This window comes from Macaca thibetana, chromosome 8 (assembly GCF_024542745.1).
Source record: "Macaca thibetana thibetana isolate TM-01 chromosome 8, ASM2454274v1, whole genome shotgun sequence".
Taxonomy (NCBI): domain Eukaryota; kingdom Metazoa; phylum Chordata; class Mammalia; order Primates; family Cercopithecidae; genus Macaca; species Macaca thibetana.
This window is the reverse complement of record NC_065585.1, coordinates 74,608,704-74,626,238: the sequence shown is the minus strand read 5'-3', so window position 1 is coordinate 74,626,238 and position 17,535 is coordinate 74,608,704. Positions and strand designations below refer to the sequence as shown.

Genomic DNA, 17,535 nt, shown 5'->3' with positions numbered 1-17,535 from the left:
ATTATATTATTTTGTTATTGTGAACAGGGATATTTTAAAGATACAATTTCAAAGTTAGTGTGGATAAATGGTATTGATTTTTGTATAGTCTAGCCACTTTACAGAGCTTTTCTATTCATTCCAAAGGCAGGGCAAAACCAAAAACCCAAAAACCTTTGGGTTTTTCCCCATAGATAATCAAATTGTTGAAAATGTTTTCTCTTCTATTCTCATATTAGTACTTTATTTCTTAGTATTGGTGGTGGGGCTCCTTGTTTTGTTGACTTTAATTAATACTTTTAGTTCACCATTAAGATGTTTTATTGGGAATGCCATAACTTTAAATACATTTATGACATTTACTTTTCCTAGCTTTATTTCTTTAAAATGAATGAGAGCTAACATTTGTCCTACACAAATTTATCAAATGGCACTCATTGTTAATCATGTTTTTTTTCTTCCTTTAATCTGTTAACATAGTTAACAGCATTGATAAGAGTTTTCTAATCATTTTTTTTTGGATCTTTTAAAAATACAATTCCAGGTTAGTATTTCATATAGCTTATGATCTAGGTTTCAGGTACTGTACTTGTACTGCTTATCAACTATTAAACCATTATGGATATTCTAATGTGTGATATGACCTTCCTAAGCCAGTCAGAAGTCCACATTATTCTTATAAATATGTCTGGAGATTTGGGAATGGAAGGTGGAACAGCATGGTGAAGAGTCATCTAGGACTCAATGGAACTAGATGTGGCTTATATTTGCCATTAAGTTACTAGACAATCCTTTGTTTCAAATGTGAAAATTTATAAAATGGGTTATTGGAAGAATTAAATGTTAAGGTGCTGTGAACAGTGTCAACTACCATATAAATATAATAAATTATTAAATTACAAGTAAGGTCTTTTTAAGTGCAATTGTGAAAGAAGATACAATATAAACACATTAAAATCTCTAAAGCCATGTAAAACCCGAAGGCATTAAAATTTATTAAATGATGCAATAACAACAGAATTCTTTATTTACAATAGCATTATTTAACATCAAATAAGCAAATAGCATCAGCAAAGCAATATTAACTTGCATAAATGTATTTAAAATTTCTCTGAATATATCTACCTTTGCATAAACTGCTCACACTAGAAATACAAACATCAATGCAGGTGAACAAAGTGATGTTCAGAGTCAACTCCATTTTGAAAATAAATCACAACCTGAAACACTGTAAGCTTTCTCCTGAAGAACCATAGTTAATATATTGCTTAATTTTACCCTTGTATAATCTTTTCATATACACACATCTCAGATGCAACTTCATGAGGAACTGTACAAATAAAACTCACAAATGACAAAGGAAAAAAAATGACAGTTAAATGTTTGAAGAAATGTATCATCATCACTATTCAACAACATAAAGGTTAAGTGATGATGCACTTATTCAAAAATTGTACACAATTCACTATACAAATATAATACATCGGACAGCTATGTAGGAATATACAAGACTTAAAAACAGATCTAAGGCATTATGCTAGATTTTAGCATTTTGAGGTTCTTGCACATAGCTTTTACCTGTAGTAAGAAACTTAAAAGATTTTGTTTTAGTCTATAAAGAAACACCAGGGAGAAAATTCTAATTAAAATCGAAGCCACTACAGTAATTTTCTTTTGTGCAGAGAATGCTTTGCTCTTAGGCAGCATACTACCATACAAACACTAGAAAAATTTAAATTCACACCAACAATTAATGGCTTAAGTTGCATTTCAAAATTGATTGTGTATCTTTGGGTTCTGCAAGTGGATCTGTGCCACCCATTTCATGTGTTAAGCCCATATGAACTCCATTTTTGAACACAGATTAAAAATTGCATCATATAAACTGCAAAAACATTGCTTTCAATTATTACAGGCCATAAGAGATACACAGAGGGGGAGGGGCATATTAATCTTTGAGTCAAACGAATTCATTGTAGTAAAACAGCTCACTTCACTTTTTAAACTTACCACATTACATGAACACTTAAATGAGTTTTACAACCAAGTTAATGTATGTATACTTTTCACATTATGTTTTTCACATTTAGTAATATAAGCGAAACACTGATTATTTGTTCTATTAAACAAAAACCAAGTACTCAGTCTAACAAATTTATTGTGTACAGCATGAGAAATACTGATAATGAAGGGAATTGATTTGGCTTTTGCTTCTATAGTGATCAATATGATCAGAGGATTCCTTCACTTACTTTTCTTGTCCAAATTAGATGTAAAACAAAAATCCATTACCTGATCGAAACCATAAGAGAATTTATCATCTTTTCCTTCAAAACAGCAATGATCATGAATTATTATAAATTACCAGTATCATGAGGTTGCAGATTTGTCTGAATTAGGATTGACATTAAAATACAGCGGGCAGATGGATAAAAAAGAAGAGATAGGTAGATAGTTTTGGACGGTGTTGTAGTGAAAAGGGACTTGAAACTAAAAACAAAACAAATCCAGTTTAAACTCCATTTCTTTTTTGTGCTGTGTGAAGTTAAAAATCATTCTAATTCACATATTTCTAAACATTAAAACTGGTCACACTGAATTGTATGCCACGTGAGCCTCGGCACACGGGGAGGTCCTGGAGTTCTGGGCCAACATCTCCTTGTTTTTTTCATCACAGTTGGGCAACCCCATGGTTTGGTGGAGAAAAGTAGAGCCTTTTGAGGGGATATATGAACTGGTGGCCACTGAGAAGTGCTGTTCCTTGGCCACCTCCCTGTATTGAGATCCCTCTCAAGTGGAAAAAAAGTAGCGAAATGCAAATTTCCAGAAAGTTTCTTTAGTATGGAGCAACATTTTCAGACTGTCTACTTACCATCTATCTTTGGGTTATATCTCTTTCTATATTTCCATAATCTGTACATATAGAGAGAGATATAAATATAAATAGGGGTAGTTTGTACATTTTTCACCCTGCCACAAATAAACAATCACATTTCAAGGAAAAACTTCTCTGTTCCTAAAAAGCCTGGCTAATGAGATATTATAAAATGCTTTGCTTTTTAGACATCAAAAAGATATCATTCTGAAATTTAGGTAAGAAAGGTATTAGGGGTTAAGGAGAAATAGCTCAAAAAAGGTCATCAGTTTCTTGGTATTGCAGTTGTCTGAAACTGACACCCATTAATAAAAGATTATTCCCCTACCAGAGTGGGCAAGAAAAACAACCATAAAAGTGGCCTGCTTAGTAACATGTAGTCTTTCTAAGGTTCATTAAGAAAGAATATAAACATATAAAAATCAAGAATTGGTTCCTACAGCGGCTGCATATCATACAGATTAGATAAATGACTTATGAGCAGAATCACAAGGTTTAGAAAATAAAAAGTCGTAAGTCTACAAATTAGGTCTAATCAAGGCATTGATATCCTTTACAAAACACCTTTAGGAGACATTGCTATGAAGATATCTAATTTAATACTGAAGTACCTCATTTTTGAGTCAATTCCACAATATGTATACCTCACAAAAATTATACAATTAAAACACATAAGTTCTCAACTTAAATTATTGCTTGTTTACATATAAATCGGATTTTATGTACCTTACAAAACTTCGGCTTAGTCAGCACTGCTAAAAAACAAAATAAAAAACACATGGCAGAGGTTAAATCTGTCGTGATATCTGCTATCAATTTAAACACACTGGCGTTTTCTCCCATTTTGGAGGCCAGAGTTGCTGGGGAACAGAATAAACATGCTTCCAAAGCAGGTATCCTTAGCTCGATTGGTATCAAGTCTTAACTTTGCTCTTCTCCTTGCCAGTAAATGCATTTTTTTTTTTTTTTTCTGAAATTCAATACTTAGCAATTGGTAAGTGGCTGGCAAAACATTTAAGGAAATAAAGGGCTTACCTGGTTTCTGTAGCTTATATTATTTTTTAAAAAATGAATGAAAGTAGGGAGGATGGGGAATGAGAGAGGGGAAGGGAAGAGTCAGGCTGACAGGAAAGAAGAGATGCTGATTCAAGCTGTCTGATCAAACTAAAGGGAACTTAATATAGAAATGAAAATTATTTCTTCTCGATTCATGATTCAGGTGAACTAGTTTGGTTTTAACAAAGAAAAAACAAGGAAAAAATATTTGCTAATGTTAACAGCCCTCTCACAGGCTCCTTTTCATCTGTTCAGTAACTGGAGACTCTTTCCAACATGGTCTTTAGCGCTTTCTAGAGATACGACTGTGACTTTGTTGGTCTTCATGCACTGGGTGTGTCTGTAAATATGGCGCTGTCCACGGTGTCTGTCCTGCTTCCATCCCAAATTCAGGCTTTAGCTTAAAACACCTTTAGTTTTTAAAAAAATTCTTTTCTTTCCCCCAGATAAAATCTTAATCTTTTGCACTAGACTGTTAGCCAGGGAAAACAAAGCAAGAAACCAGTGTCTGGAACCGAACAGGAACAGAACAAGAGCATGGATCTCCTTAAATACATACATTTAAATACATTCAATCTGACATGGGTATGAAATTTGCCTGTCAACATTTACTTTGCAGGAGAGATCTAAGTTGCACTAAGGTGAATGCAGTGAACAGACTGAGCGACTGTCTGGATGCGAGCTTCAGACTGTCAAGAGAAGAGGCAGCTCCTCCTGCCACAGCCAAGTGGATGCCACCCTGGCGACCAGGGCCCACGCCTGTCTGCTCTGGCAGAACCGGCTGGCAGGTCAGTTGGTTCGAAACAAACAGACACAGCTCTCCAGACTGGAAGTGTTTTGAGCAAGTGAGCCCGGTCAGCTGAAGAAGCAACTGGCTACTGTCAGTGTCAGCAATATTTCTGTAGGAAAACAGACAGATAAATAGTTGTGAAGTATCTTTGAGGTTTTGATAAAACTATCATAAAGCCCATCACAAAAACATCAAAATCCCTGACTATTTTCAATAAAGCAAATCACAGAGGCCGCATCTGGATGAGGACATTCGATGTGGAGGTGAACAGGCAGAGGGCGCCATTCCTTCCTCCACACAACGCTTCCAGGAGCCAAGGAGGAGCCCAGCGAATCCTACATGCTATTTCTTACAGGCCAGAGTCTGCAAATGGATGATGAATCTCTCCTTAATGACCGCTCTCCAACCAACAACAACCTAGCTCAATTTCATTTCTCCCACCTTCAATAAAGATGACTGAACAATTCACGCAGCTGCTTTTTGGCAGCATCCGATCCAGAAGGGGCCACTGCTTCCTAATCCTTCCTCAAATTTATCCAGTACAAACCCTTCTTCTATAAAATGGCCCTCCTGATTTTCCCTAATCAGATGCTCCCAAGGTTCTCTGGGTGTGTTCTCCCTGGCTTCAGCAAGCTAAATCATGATGGATTTTGACTCCTGGGGTGTTCTTTTTTTTTTTTCCTTTCTTTCTTTTTTTTTTTTTTTGAGACGCAGTCTTTCTCTGTTGCCCAGGCTGGAGTGCAGTGGCACAATCTCGGCTCACTGCAACCTCCGCCTCTCAGGTTCAAGTGATTCTCCAGCTTTGGCCTCCTGAGTAGCTGGGACTACAGGTGCCTACCACCGTATCTAATTTTTGTATTTTTTGTAGAGATGGGGTTTCACCATGTTGGCCAGGCTGGTCTCAAACTGCTGACCTCAGGTGATCTGCTCACCTTGGCCTCTCAAAATGCTGGGATTGCAGGTGTAAGCCACCGCGCCCAGCCTCTTGGGGTGTTCTTGCTGGTTTTTGGCTGCTATGTGCTGATGATGTGAATGACTGAATACCAAAGGTTATAGTGAGCAAGTCATGTGGCATTGTTTCTTTGGTTGGTGCAAATATATCTGTCAATGATTTTCTTTGGCTACTGACTATCTTCCTTCCAAAGTTTTCATTCACTTAGCAAACATTAATTCAGCATCTATTATATGGTAGGTGCTGGGATATATCCACAAGACATTCTTTGTTACTGCTATCACAAAAATTGCCCAACTAGGCAAGGCAGACAACATGGAGATTATAATTGTACCTTGCTACAAATCAAATTATCATAAATAACAACATGATCTGAGTTCTGTTAGTGGAAATACTGTCTGCTTTGGAAACATATAACAATTGCTTCTGGGATTTAGATATTTAGACACAGAATTCTAGCCCATCAGGGCCATTAGAAATTATCTAATGTAAGTAAGATTAGAGAGGAAGCCAGCTCCAAATAATGTATTTTACCTTAGCACCCCAAAAAGAGAGTTCTGGGGAAAGTATTGCCAGATCATGAGTTCTAGTGGCTAAAGGTGGAATTACATTAGCCCCTGGTCAGATGCACAATTCTCCTAAGCTTACAAAATGAGCTTGGAATACCTGTGATTTTACTTCTCAAAGAAGAACATTTAGCATACTTTATAATATAAAGCTGAATAGATATGTATTCCTAACTTGTGTCACTTTTATGATTTCATATAAAAACACTCCATGGTGCTGATTAAAATATGAAAACCTCTCAATTTTCCAGTTAGTCTAGAAAAAGAAACTACTGAGAAGTATTTATACCTATTGCGTTTCTGAGGCTTAGAAACTGTGTAAGGCAGTATTCTCTGGCATGGACTAACATCAAGGAGCAGCCACCGAACAGAATCAGTTTGATGGAGAACGCCGTGCTCCGCACACACCTCTGGAGTCGCACTACCTGGGGTGTACCCTGGCTGTGCCACTTAGGGGTGAGGGCCATTTTGTACCTAATACTTCTTAGGATGGTTGTAAGGATTACACAAAATGATGCACATGAAGTGTTTAAATAGTTCTTGGAACATCATAAGTGCTCACTAAATGTCATCACCACTATCACCATCATCATCAACTAAAAGCCAACCCTATTAGTGATCAATTTTCATAACACTAGTAAATACAAGTAATTACAAGAGAATCATGCTGCTGAGCAGTAAACTCAATTTTAATCTATTTAAATATATCTAAAATATAAAGAAATACTATAAGTTCTTATAAAAGGAAGAATCTTCTGGTTAGGTCAAATAACTGCCCTTCTCTAAATATATTTTTTTGGTAAGTCTATGGTTGTATATACTACCTCTGCTTAAAGCAAGGTACCACTATAATTTCCAATTCAAGATAAATGGAACAGAGTCAATTAATAATGGATGACAGTAGTATCTTGTTCAACAAATAGAACCAGATTACCACTAACAATTCTGGAAAAGAGCAGAGCACAGAGGCTCACGCCTGTAATCCCAGCACTTTGGGAGGCCGAGGCAGGCGGATCATTTGAGGTCAAGAGTTTGAGAGCAGCCTGGCCAACATGGTGAGACCCTGTCTCTACTAAAAATACAAAAAATAGCTGGGCGTGGTGGTGGCGGCATGGGCCTGTAACCCCAGCTACTTGGGAGGCGGAGGCAGGAGATTCGCTTGAACCTGGGAGACAGAGGCTGCAGTGAGCCGAGATCGTGCCACTGCACTCTAGCCTGGTCGACAGAGACTCCGTCTCAAAAAAAAAAAATTTCTGGAAAAAGCTCCTTGATTAGTAACAGCAGCAGCAGAGCTTATTACGGAAACACACGATGATGAATGAACCCCTATCAGTGTGCACATAAGTAGCACGGTGACAAATGCAAGTAACTTCCGGTTATTTCTGATGAATGAAAAGGGATATCCTATACAGATTATTCTCTAAAGGAAACAAGAGTATCTATGACAGACTGTTCTCTGGCCTTAACAATCAGCATGAAGAAAGTGCAGGTGGATGAGGCAGATTCAAGAGCGGGACTAGAAAAAAACAGGGAAAGTTGATGAGGTTATCAGTGGCCTGGGCAAGACAGTAACAGACAGGCACTGTGTCGCCCAGGATGGAGTGCAGTGGCTGTTCACAGGTGTAGTCATAGCTCATTGCAGCCTAGAACTCCTGGCCTCAAGCCAGCTGAGTAGCTGTGACTACAAGTGTGCCACCCACTGTGCCTCACCCGAAAGACGCCTTTGCTGGGAAGAGAGAACATCCTGTATTTACTGAAAATTGATGTCTTAGATCCTAATGCTACCCTTTCCATTTGGGTTTAGTGGGCCCCCATGGGGCACCAAGATGCACGTGAAGGTGAACCCCTGGTCCTACCAGCCTGCCGCGTGGCCCGCACCACAGGGCTGGTTGCAGGCCCGCCCCTAAACCCTCAGCCGGGCGCTTTCTACCTTGGTTGATCTGGGTCACCAGTTCTCTAAGTCTTCAGGCTAGCTGGTGACCCTGCGTAAATTATCTCGTCCTCTGAGATTCAGTCTCCTCATCTGAAGCGGTGGGGAACCTTAAATATCTATGAAGGGCCTGGCACTGTCCCTGGTAAATTCGAGGCCAAAAGGTTCACTCCCTTCCCTTGCTCTGGGAGGTTCCTCCCTCCTGAGATGAAGAATCCCAATGCCTAGGGCTGAAGATGCTTCCAAAAATGTAGCTGAATATTTACTGTCTGTCCACATTGTTTATGAATATCTTTCTCATCCCTATAAGATCTAAATAGAGAAGGGAGTGGCACCAAAGAAGGAAATTATCCCTTGTTGGCCTTCTCCAGTGCTACCTGCATTAAACTCTTAGAAAAATCTCACAAGTGCTCAGTGTTCCCTTCAGGGAAGTGGCAGGAGGATGCAGGGTTAAGAGTGCATATTTGGGGTCAGCTGGCCTGGATTTAGTTCCCAATGTTGTAAGACCTTGATCGAGTCATTAAACTCTCGAAATAGTAGCTCTACCAGACAGTTGTGGTGTGTTTTAAATGAGGGAATCTAAGTAAAACTTTTAATGGAGAATAGGCTTGCAGTAAACGCTCAGTACATGTTGGTTGTTTCTGTAATTTTTTTTTTTTTTTTTTTTTTTTTTTGAGACGGAGTCTTGCTCTGCCGCCCAGGCTGGAGTGCAGTGGCCGGATCTCAGCTCACTGCAAGCTCCGCCTCCCGGGTTCACGCCATTCTCCTGCCTCAGCCTCCCGAGTAGCTGGGACTACAGGCGCCCGCCACCTCGCCCGGCTAGTTTTTTGTATATTTTAGTAGAGACGGGGTTTCACCATGTTAGCCAGGATGGTCTCGATCTCCTGACCTCGTGATCCGCCCGTCTCGGCCTCCCAAAGTGCTGGGATTACAGGCTTGAGCCACCGCGCCCGGCTGTTTCTGTAATTTTTTAAAAGGCAGAATGTGGGACCATCTCAGTGTTCTGATTTTATAACAGCAGGATCTCTTCTTCTTGGAGGTTACATGGCAGCTGAAAAAGGGCACAAGGCAGGGCAGATCAATTCCTGGGGCTCTTGGGAGACAGGGGTGGCAGACTGGGCCCATGAAATATTTGAGGGCCTTAACCTACAGAGTGGCTTTCTCGGGGCACCCGCTCTGCTGGAGCCCTGGCCTAGGCTGGCATGCAGCCACATGATGAAGGGTGAGGCAGGGAGGTCTAATCTCACTGTGGTGAATTCAAGGAGGGAGATGTGAGCCTGGCCTCCCAAATCCATTTTTCTCCCATAGAGATATGACGTGCTCAGAGGTTGAGCTCCCCGGCACTTTTGGGTTAAAATGGTCCCTCTGTGGGAACCCAATTATCAGTAACGTCACTGTTCTTCTGGGAAGTGTGTTCCTGATTTCAACTTCTAAACATAAGCCATGACTGAGCTGTGTGGCTGCTCATTTCCTGTACTCAGGGGAGGAGAGAACAGAATTGGCACCAGGAAAGATACCAGCCCCTCTAGGTATGTACACACAACATCTACAGGGCTCCCACCAACAGCCAGCACCTCTGCCACTCAGGACTGTGATTCTTAAAAACAAGAGAAACTGCATGGAGAATATTCACACAGTAAGTTAAAATCTGGAGCAAATTTATGCTATTACTTTCTCAACTTGAATGCTAGTATTAACCAAATCATCCAACATCCACTTTTTTTTTTTGAGGAAATTGAACAACCACCCTGTACTGTCTCTATTGGGGGAGGATTTTTTTTTTTTTTGGAGACAGAGTTTTGCTCTTGTCGTCCATGTTGGAGTGCAATGGCATGATCTTGGCTCACTACAATTTCCGCCTCCCGGGTTCAAGCAATTCTCCTGCCTCAGCCTCCCGAGTAGCTGGGACTACAAGCATGTGCTTCTATGCCTGGCTAATTTTGTATTTTTAGTAGAGGTGAGGTTTCACCATGTTAGCCAGGCTAGTCTTGAACTCCTGACAGGTGATCCGCCCGCCTCAGCCTCCCAAAGTGTTCGGATTACAGGCTTGAGCCACTGCGCCTGGCCAGGAGAGGATTTTTTATTTGTACAAATTTATGGGGGTACATGTGAAATTTCATTACATAATGCATAGCAAGTGATCAAGTCAGGGTTTCAGGATGTCCATCACCCAGATGCAACACATTTTTAACTATAGTTATGCTACTCTGCTAACATTACATTTATTCCTTCTAATTGTATGTCTGTAACCTCTCACCCACTTCTCTTCCTCCTCTCCTGCCCTCACAGTCACCCTTCTCAGTCTCTGTTATGTATTTTTCCACCCTCTACTTCCATGTGAATAAATTTTCTAGCTCTCATATGTGAGAACATGCAATAGATATTTGTCTTTTTGTGCCTGCCTCATCTCAGTTAAGATAATGACCTCCAGTTCCATCTATGTTGCCGCAAATGACATGATTTCATTTTTTTTTAATGGCTAAATAGTATTCTACTGTGTATATGTACCACATTTTCTTTATCCATGTATCCACTGATGGACACACAGGTTGATTCTATATCTTTGCTATTGTGAATAGTGCTGCAATAACCATGAATGCAGGTATCCCTTTGATATATCGACCTTTCTTCCTTTGGGTAGAAACCCAGCAGTGTGACTCCTGGATCAAATGATAATTCTGTTTTTAGTTTTCTGAGAAATCTCCATACTGGCTCTACTAGTTTACATTCTAACAGTGTATGAGAGTTCCCTTTTTACTGTATCTTGCCAACATCTGTTTTTTTTGTGTTTTTAATAATAGCGATTCTGACTGGGGTACAATGGTATGTTATCTCCTTATGGTTTTTATTTGTATTTCTCTGATGATTACTGATGCTGAGCATTTTTAATATATCTGTTGGCCATCTGCATGTTTTCTTTCGAGAAATGTCTATTTATGTCCTTTGTCCACCCTTTTTTTTGAGACGGAGTGTCACTCTGTCACCCAGGCTGAAGGGCAATGGCATGGTCTCGGCTCATTGCAACCTCCACCTCCCAAGTACAAGTGATTCTCCCGCCTCAGCCTCCGTAGTTGGGACTACAGGCACATGTCACCACAGCTGGCTAATTTTTGTATTTTTAGTAAAGATGGGGTTTCACTAAGTTGGCCAGGCTGGTCACAAACTTTGCCCACTTTTTAATGGGATTATCTGTTTTATTCCTGTTGAGTTCTTCGTATATTATAGATATTAGTCCCTTGTTGGATAAATGGTTTGCAAATATTTTCTTCCGCTTAACAGGTTGTATGGGATAGAATTTTTTAAAAAAGAGCTACCAATTGTGAAGGGTAATATCCCTTACCTTAAAGGGCCACATAGGCCCATTTACCTATGTGCCAAACTGCTCAGAGCTCTCCCTGCAAGAGATCTGCTGCTAGGTACATATTTCAATTAGGTCTAAGTACTAATTATTCTACAGTTTCATTGGCTGAACATGGTAATATCATTCTTTTTAGAACAAGTGTTTAACAGGCCAGGTGTGGTGGTTCACGCCTGTAATCCTAGCGCTTTGGGAGTCTGAGGTGGGTGAATCACCTGAGGTCAGGAGTTTGAGACCGGCCTGGCCAACATGGTGAAACCCCGTCTCTACTAAAAATACAAAAACTAGCCAGGCATGATGGCGTGTGCCTGTAATCCCAGCTACTCAAGAGGCTGAGGTAGGAGAGTTGCTTGAACCCGGGAGGTGGAGGTTGCAGTGAGCCAAGATCGTGCCACTGCATTCCAGCCAGGGCAACAAAGCAAGACACTGTCTCAAAAAAACAAAAAACAAAAGTGTTTAAGGTGTAATAAGCAAATAATACAATAATATAAATAATACACTAGATTGTTCCTAAACACAACGAAATATAGAAAACCCTTAGGAAGACTTAATTAAGGGAGTGAACAATGTAAGTTAATTCCTCTTTATCTTCCTAAAAATCTAGCCTTATAATTCAGAAAAAGCAAAAATAAAAGTTTGTCCTAACACAACTAATTCTTTGCCACTTTATTTCTTGCTTTGCTATCGTAGTATCATTCCAGGGCAAAATTACCGTTCTTTTGTTGGCTATGAAGATTACAGAAAAAAAAGATTAAAAAAAAAAAAAATTAGCGTTCTTAGTTCATATGGTACCATCAGCTAAGTTAAAATGAGCTTAAAGAAATTATCATTCACACAAGAGCACTGTATGCCAAATGAAACTAGAAGATATTTTACAACTATCTTTAATCTACTGGTTGACAATATATCTATGCCAGTTTTGGTCTATCAAATATTCATGTTTGCTTTACTTCCATATTCACATATTTCACTGTTCTTTCTTACCCGTGTTGTGTCTCCCTCCTGCTTAATCATATCCATTCCAGGCAGCTGGTTTGGGAACAGGTTGCCTCCCCTCAGAGCAGGATCATTAACCTGAGGACAAGAAGACAGGACAGTGGCTATGTGGAGCAGGATGTCCAAGAGTGCACTGGAAAACAAGTGGCCGCCGCCCTTCCTCTTTAGGGGTATAAAAACGGGGAAAAGGAACTGCAGAACAATGGACTGATCCCTATACCAGCTCTCCCATGTACGTATTTTGCGGAGTCCAGAGGAACATGAAAATACTTATGAAATACTAGCTGCCTTCAAAATTAACCTTTATCTTTATCTGCAAGCTGATTGAAATCAAATTCAATTTACTTAATAATAATAGAGCCATTTTTGTGCCATAACCAGTATGCTTTCTTGGCTTATTCAAATTACACTAATAACTCACATTTGGGACTTTCAAGTCATCTGAGAAGTTCCTGACATCTTTGCTACTTAGGCAAGTTATTAACTCTCAAGAGCAAGTGTGAATACCCAAACTAGTGCTGGATTTTGTGAATTTACTCTGACCAAATTAACTATTCATTTGCATTTGTACATTTCTTTGCACATTAGAAAGTAAATGTACAAATGCTAATAGAATGATTTTTGTAGGAAGATACATTGCAGTTGCGCCTTGGGGCTTCCAAATTAACCACGGGATTCAAGCAGTTTAAAATCATGCAGAAGTTTCTAAACAATCTGGATTGTTGAAAATGCATGAAATAAACATGCATCAGTTTACTGCTGAGCAGATTGGATTAGGAACGTGTTACACTAGACTATGTCAGTAGCCCTTACTTTGTACACTTTTCCTCAGCAAGCAAATTAGGAGTCGCTAGTGGCCCATTTTTGCAGGAAATACAACATCAACCCTACATTTCTCCATTGAAGAAATAAAAGCATATATATCTCTCTATAAACACACGCATATATTTTAAGAGATAGGGTCTTGCTCTGTCGCACAGGCTGGAGTGCAGTGGTGCAATCTTAGCTCACTGCAGCCTTAAACTCTTGGGCTCAATAGATCCTCCAGCCTCAATTTCCCAAGTAGCTGGAACTACAGGCACCTGCCATCATGCCTAGCTAATTTAAACATTTTTTTTTTTTTTTAAAGAGACAGAGTCTCACTATGTTGCCCAGACCGGTCTTGAATTCCTGGCTTCAAGCCATCTTCCCACTTCAGCCTCCTGAGTAGCTAAGCTTATAGGTACAAGCCAACATGCCAGGCTAAAAGTCTGTATTTCTTTATGTCTGCTCAATGTATCAAAATAAGCATTTAACTGCCATCAATTCAGTAACAGAAGTGTAAGTTATTACTATAAGCACACAACCTTCTTAAAATGCAAAGGGTTTTAAATTTTCTCATGTACCACTTCACATTTTTATTAATCGTTTTAAAGAATAAAACACCAAAGCTCTGTAATAGTTCTTAAAATTTTCACAAAAATTGTGGTTTGCATCAGAATTAAATGGATCTAATCAGAGTCTTCAATCTTTCACCATTCTCACAATCTTGCTCTAACAGACATTCACAGAGCTGTCAGTGATTTCGTGCTTAAGTCATTTACACTTTCCATACTGTACTTTCTCCATATATGAAATGAGTCAAGGTCTTGCCACATTTTTTACTTGCGTGAACTATTGAGGATCAGCGGTAGAGTGGTCAGCATTTTGGGCCTTTAAAAATAAGATCTTCTGTAAATACCATGGTACAATGATTAACCTCTAGTTTTACCTCTGAATCAGCCACAGATTTTTGGATTCCAGGCTGGCTATGGCTGTCTCAAATGCTTTGAGTCTCTCTGCCATCTAGTGAAGTTAGGAACAGAATCATTTTGATGTTGTTCAACACAAAACAATTATTTAAAAAAATCATTGCATTCACATTCCAAAGTAAAAAGAATAGTTTTTGGATTATCTGTGTCTGTCTCTGCATAAATGAAGCATCATTTCAAACTAACTGGATGGCAGGTAGTTTGGCCTTTGCTTTTCATCCGGTTTTACACTTAGAAATAAATCCATTATTAAACTATAATCCTCTAGCTGGGCATGGTGGTATGTGCCTATAATCCCAGCTACCCAGGAGGCTGAGGTGGGAGGACTGCTTAAGCCGGGAGACGAAGGTTGCCATGAGTCAAGATAGTACCACTGCACTCCAGCCTAGGTGACAGAGTGAGACTCTGTCTCAAAACAAAACAAAACAAAACAAACCCCCTCAAACGATAACCCCCAAATAAAGCTATTTTAAGAGTACACTCACCACTTCATTTTTAGAGATTCATTTTAGACATTGGTTAATTCCTCAAGAGAAAAATGTCAATGATAAGAAAGTTATGAAATATTTTAAAAGCTCCTCAAGCAGTCAGGAATCCTTTCTGTTTATTTAATCATTAATAAAGATTTTTATTAATGTCACTAATACAGGTGAAAGGTGAAAAACACTCCTCAAAATAAACGTGGGAGTGGGTGGTTACGGTTAGATACATGGAAAGATACATTTGATGCGGAAGTAGACAAAAAGCCATGACCTGAAGCCACTGGGTTGCTTCTCCTTGGGCGCTCACCTGCTCGGGACCCATGGAGGACAGCCCCGACGTAGGCACGGAGGTCACTGAGGTCATGCTGATCTGTCCTGTCATCTGGTTCATGCTGCTCATGCCACCTGCGTTGGTGGCCATGGACACACTGATGTTCATGTTGTTACTGTACATGCTGGTGTTTGCTTGCTGCCCAAAGTGTGGTGGGGACTGCTGGGAAAACATGCTAGAATACAATGGAAAGATTGAATGAATGTTACAGCTTGCTGGTATCCAGAGGCAGGCAGTTCAGAGCACTTGTTTCTCAGGCATTTACTTTGAGTGAATAAATCTGAACGGCATGAACCCAGGCTGAGATGGCTGGCAGGTAGTGGGCTTGCTGAAGCCTGAGACAGCAGGGGAAGTGGCATTCGTTGATACTGTCAGGGCAAGCAAATCCTTCTCCTTTTCATACCGCCACTGTGATGGCTGAAGGACATCCCCCACTTTCATGCCTGCACCCGAGTAGCTTTCTGTTTGTTTTTATCAAATGTAGTGATAAAGGATGGCTTCTAGGTCACCGCCTTCCACAGCAATTTCTATCATAAATTGGTCAGTGGTACCTTCTTAGGGATGTTCTTATTCCTCCAAAGGATGTTCCTTGCTAAGCTTTTGTAAATTCTAGTGACTCCTGTTCTAGGAAAAGTAAACTGGCTTATTTAGAAGTTTGCTTGATATTGCTTGCATGAGCAGACTTTAAAAAAAAAAAAAAAGAGAAAGGAGACAGGTAGTCTATAGAAAGTTTCCCTGGTGATCATTTATCTCAACAACACACAGAAACATGGTGTTACCTGTTTCCACCCATGCTCCCCTGTGCCCATCCATTCATGTCAGAGGGGGCCTGATAGGCTGGGTTGGCCTGAGACTGTTGCATCATGGGACTCTGTGTATGTGCCATTCGGGGTGACATAAGTGGGCTCTGGGGAGTCGTAGCCCCAGTAAAGCCTGGATCAGGTTGCTGACTTATTCCTTTAAAAAAAAGAAAAAAACAGAAACAGAAATTCAAAAGAGACTGTTAGTTGTATTGTAGAGACTGGTGGGAGAGAAAGAACATTCCAAATTAGGCATGCATAAAAAATTACTTTCAAATACATGATTGTGTACTGATTAATTACATGCATTTAAGAAAGATTCCAAGCTCAGATAAAATATGGAGAAAATAAAATCTCCATACTGATTCCCCCTAGTAGTTAGATGGTGCCTAGGAAGCATTAACCATCATAGCTAGAGTTAGAAAGAAAAAATGCTATTCTTTCTTCAAATTCCTTTCCAAATCAAGAATGGGTTACATATTTTGATCAATGAGAAATACATATATATATATAAAAATAAAAATATCACTGCAATTAGATTGTTTAAATTAAGCAGATAATTATTATTTTGACACAGGGTCTTGCTTGCTCTGTTGCCCAGGCTGGAGTGCAGTGGCGTGATCATAGTTCACTGCAGCCTTGACCTCCTGGGCTCAAAGGATCCTCCCACCTCAGCTTCCTGAGTAGCTGGGACTATAGGCAGGCATGACCATATCCAGCTAATTTTTTAAATTTTTAGTAGAGATGAGGTCTCACTATGTTGCTTAGGCTGGTGTTGAACTCCTGAGCTCAAGAGATTCTTGGCCTCCCAAAGTGCTGGGATTATAGGCATAAGCCATTGTGCCTGGTCAGATTGTTTAAATTAAATTTAAATTGGATTAAAGTTCAGCTATATATCAAAAGTCAACACATTTGAATAAATTTTTATTGAATTAGCTGAAGCCATTCCATGAGATGGATCCATCTTTAAAAATAAATAGCTGTATTCATGGTTAGCTTGTTTTCTCTTTATAAAGAGCTCTGCAGTACTTTAGGGCTATCCAAGATTAGCAAGAATAAGAAAAAAATTAAACGTATGCTTCTTGTTCAGTTTCGAGGCAAACAGAATTTAAACTAAAAGGAAAGAGAACTTTTAGCAGACTTTTCTAAATCATCAAGAAGGAAATAGAGAAAGGAGCTGGGAAATGAAGGAGGCAACTTCTTAGAGTATTTTGAGGATGGTATTAAGTACACTTTTGCATAGAAAACTTGTAAAACATGCATATTTAATTAATATTTAAATTAGCCACAAAAGAAAAGCTTACGATCACATAGAAAAAAGCTGCACATTATCTTTCTGTTCTTTAAAGAAACAGGAGACTTGGATTTCGGCAGCAGACTTCACAGTTATTTACGGATAATTGGCAATGGGTAGGGAAAGTCATTTTGAATATTAACATTAATGTAAGCACTTACTTTATCAATAATTCAACCATTAACTGAACATGACATGCACACAAATATTAACGCTGATGACATTACACACTGGTATCTCTTAAGACTGACATTAAACAAATCAATAAGAAGAGAACTAAGAGGTCTCCCACAAGAATTACCTATTCATTAAAGATCTGGTATAATCTGTAAAGTA

General features: G+C 39.4%; 1 protein-coding gene across 17 annotated transcripts in view; it reads right to left on the bottom strand.

The window, feature by feature from the left end:
- Positions 1-944: 944 nt before the first annotated feature.
- Positions 945-17,535, bottom strand: part of NCOA2 (nuclear receptor coactivator 2) — a 297,264-nt gene continuing 280,673 nt past the window's right edge. For all 17 annotated transcript variants that reach the window (XM_050801549.1, XM_050801540.1, XM_050801542.1 and 14 more), the window contains 4 exons: positions 15,885-16,062; positions 15,082-15,280; positions 12,491-12,580; positions 945-4,809 (listed from right to left, as the gene is read on the bottom strand). In XM_050801549.1, coding sequence (XP_050657506.1) covers positions 4,798-4,809; positions 12,491-12,580; positions 15,082-15,280; positions 15,885-16,062 — 479 coding nt within the window. In that variant the 3' untranslated portion in view covers positions 945-4,797. The remainder of the gene's footprint in view (positions 4,810-12,490; positions 12,581-15,081; positions 15,281-15,884; positions 16,063-17,535) is intronic.